The following is a 3,041-nucleotide window of genomic DNA, read 5'->3' as shown; positions in this document are numbered from 1 at the left end:
TATATATATGTATGTATGTATGTATGTATGTATGTATGTATGTATATATATAGAAACATAGCTAGATAAACACACACACACACACATATATCGGTATAGATATATATCACGCAGCTTCTCTCTGTCTCCCTCGCTCTCTCGCTCTCTCTCTCTCTCTCTCTCTCTTTCTCTCAATCTGTCTTTCTCTCTATCTATTTATGTATCTTTCTATTTATCTATTGTATTCTATCTCGTGTCAACACATTTTCTCTCTTTTCCTTTATATATATATATATATATATATATAGATAGATAGATAGATCAACGTTTCGGACGTTAGTCCTTCATCAGAAAAACAGAAAGTCTACGAGAAGCATAGGAAGAGTGAGAGACACATACAAATAGATAGAATGAATCATAGAAAGACGAAAAGACAGACAAATAAACAGACAGACAAACAGACAGACAGACAGACAGACAGACAGACAGGCAGGCAGACAGACAGACAGACAGATAGATACATAGATAGATAGATAGATAGATTGATAGATAGATAGATAGATAGATAGATAGATAGATAGATAGATAGATAGATACTCATTAAATTATAGTCTAAGTAGCTGAGAATTCTAAGTCAGTTTTGACTGAGCTGACATATGATGAAGGTCGCTCCAGCCATGACCATCCTTTCTTGCTATACATTGAAGCGTTTCATCTTCAGAAAGTATTTCTTTAATACAAAATATGGGCAGTGTGTGATTTGAATGACATCTGACTGCTATTTCTGTCGTTGACAGGCTTCGTTGATAAATAGTATAAACATAGGCTCGGGCTTATCAGATTATATTGTCACTGGCTATGGTGAATAAGAGAATAAACAAAGAACTATCTAGCCGTTACTACTGGACATTGTGTCGCCACAAGAGAGGTGTTTCATGGGCGCTACACTGTTCTGAAAGTGGCGCCGTGTAAACATCTAGCTTGTTGCGAAAAATACTTCATCGACAGAAGCAGGATAGTTCTTTGTACCTTGCTGTAGTAGTTTGACATTTATAATTATACGGCAAGGAGTAAGGGGTATTGATCATTCACTAGTTCAATTTAATTATATCCACAAGGGAGATACATCTAGACATGTTTCAAACTTATTATTCCATATATATATATGTGTGTGTGTGTGTGTGTGTGTGTGTGTGTATAAATATTTATACATATACACATGTACATATGTATATATATGTGAATATGCATGTATACATGTACTTTTGTATGCATATATGTACTTATGTATGTATGTATTATGTATGTATACATGCATGCATTTATGGGTGCGTGTATGTATGTATGTATGCATGAATATACTTCATGTATTTCTAACTTTCAACCTTTTTTCTTTTCACAGAAAAGAAGAGATACCGTTTGCAAGAATCTAGAACTTAAAACGGAAGAAACTTCTTATACAGACATAATGCACCGTTTAGTGAAAAGATATCTGTTTAAATTAGAAAGAGCAAAAGACGAGAAGGAAAATGGTAAAAAAAACCTGTTGTGTTCTTTCTGCTTACAAATTCCAGTTGTTTCAGTATAAGAAAGAGAAAAAAACCTTCATCCGTTTCCATGTTACTGACACACTCTCCTGTTTTAATTTATTCCAGTTAAAGATATAGCAAATGTCAGAGGTGAAGAAATCGAATTATTTGAAACCCCACCAGATGGTCCACCACCTGTGCCAGAAACACCGTCCAGAATTCCTTATGCAACACCACCCATCCCAGAACATGAAGATACAGAAACCAAACTGCCAGGTATTCATATGTGTTTTCCAATTACACCTTGTTCGTTGTTGTTGTTGGTGTTGTTGTTACTTATCACTAATTAATCTGTTATTAAATGCATTCCAGTTGTGACAGCCATTACTTTTGCTCTTCAGAATTAACATGTCTGGCTATTTTAAAGCGATATAATGTGATCATCGGAAAAAGTTTGCAGCTTTGCTTTGGGAAAAATTTATGTGTGTATGTAAGTGTGTGTGCGTGTGTGTGTCTGTGTGTGTGTGTGTGTGTGTGTGTGTGTGTGTGTGCGTGCGTGTATTTTGATTCGTACTTACGTCTGCTTTATTAATTCCGTCTCTAAAGGGCGGTGACAACGCCTGCATTTCTTTCCGTCGTTAAACGTTGTTCAACTTGTGCATTTCTCTGTTTGCAGCGAGAAGCGCTCCACACACGAACAAGAAAACAGGTTCAAGATCCGTAAACAGACGCACATCTGTGAGCAACTCAGGGCCGATTGCTACAACTCTGGCAATCCCGCAGCTAGATGCAATCCAGAGACAGCAGAAACTTCTTGATGTAAGACTGCAACATCTCCAGTCGAACACACGTGAGAACAACAAAATGATGGACGACGTGGATTTCATACGTCGATTGATGACCGAAAACCAGAAGGCTTTGTTCAACATCATTCAGGCTTTAGCTAATATACAGACTGAGATAGTCAACCTGGCGCAATGCTTGCGTCCTCCATCACCGAAAGCACACACAAAACAAGGCAGTACTCAGTCGAGAGGTGGACAATCCAACTCTACAAATACTTCGTCAAATTCAGCTCAACCCAGACGACAATCGAAGGAGGACGAAAGCAAAGTCTGAAATTAAAACATATTTGCTGTTTGGCGTTTTGGCTTTCTGAAAAATTTTTCATCAATATAAAACCTAACAAAAAAAGTTTTTTACATATATATACATAAATATATATATATATATATCTTTCCTTTTCGAAATTGGCTCCTAAAAGAAATTTTGACGTCTTCTGGTGAACGCCGTCTGTTCGATATGAATGAATGAATCAACAGTAGTTCCGGGCGAACAACATACAAACCAAAAAAAACAACAGTAGATATGCGAAAAGGTGGCTAAACAGAAGGAAAATAAATTATGTATCATTGACTAGAACGCATAGCTAATCCGGATGAAACAGTATTTATATGTGAGAGTATATACACATATGTGTACATGCAAATACATATACACGTACATGTACATATATATATATATATATATATA

The 3,041-nt window shown here is 36.2% G+C and overlaps 1 protein-coding gene across 1 annotated transcript in view; it reads left to right on the top strand.

Moving 5' to 3' along the window:
- LOC106872141 (short transient receptor potential channel 7) overlaps positions 1 to 3,003 on the top strand; it is a 216,872-nt gene extending 213,869 nt beyond the window's left edge. The window contains exons 17-19 of the mRNA XM_052975290.1: positions 1,382 to 1,511; positions 1,635 to 1,784; positions 2,185 to 3,003. Coding sequence (XP_052831250.1) covers positions 1,382 to 1,511; positions 1,635 to 1,784; positions 2,185 to 2,627 — 723 coding nt within the window. The 3' untranslated portion in view covers positions 2,628 to 3,003. The remainder of the gene's footprint in view (positions 1 to 1,381; positions 1,512 to 1,634; positions 1,785 to 2,184) is intronic.
- The last annotated feature ends 38 nt before the right edge of the window (positions 3,004 to 3,041 follow it).

The sequence above is a fragment of the Octopus bimaculoides genome, chromosome 21 (assembly GCF_001194135.2).
Source record: "Octopus bimaculoides isolate UCB-OBI-ISO-001 chromosome 21, ASM119413v2, whole genome shotgun sequence".
Classification (NCBI taxonomy): domain Eukaryota; kingdom Metazoa; phylum Mollusca; class Cephalopoda; order Octopoda; family Octopodidae; genus Octopus; species Octopus bimaculoides.
Note: the sequence above shows the minus strand (reverse complement) of the source record. Positions and strands in the feature narration are given on the sequence as shown.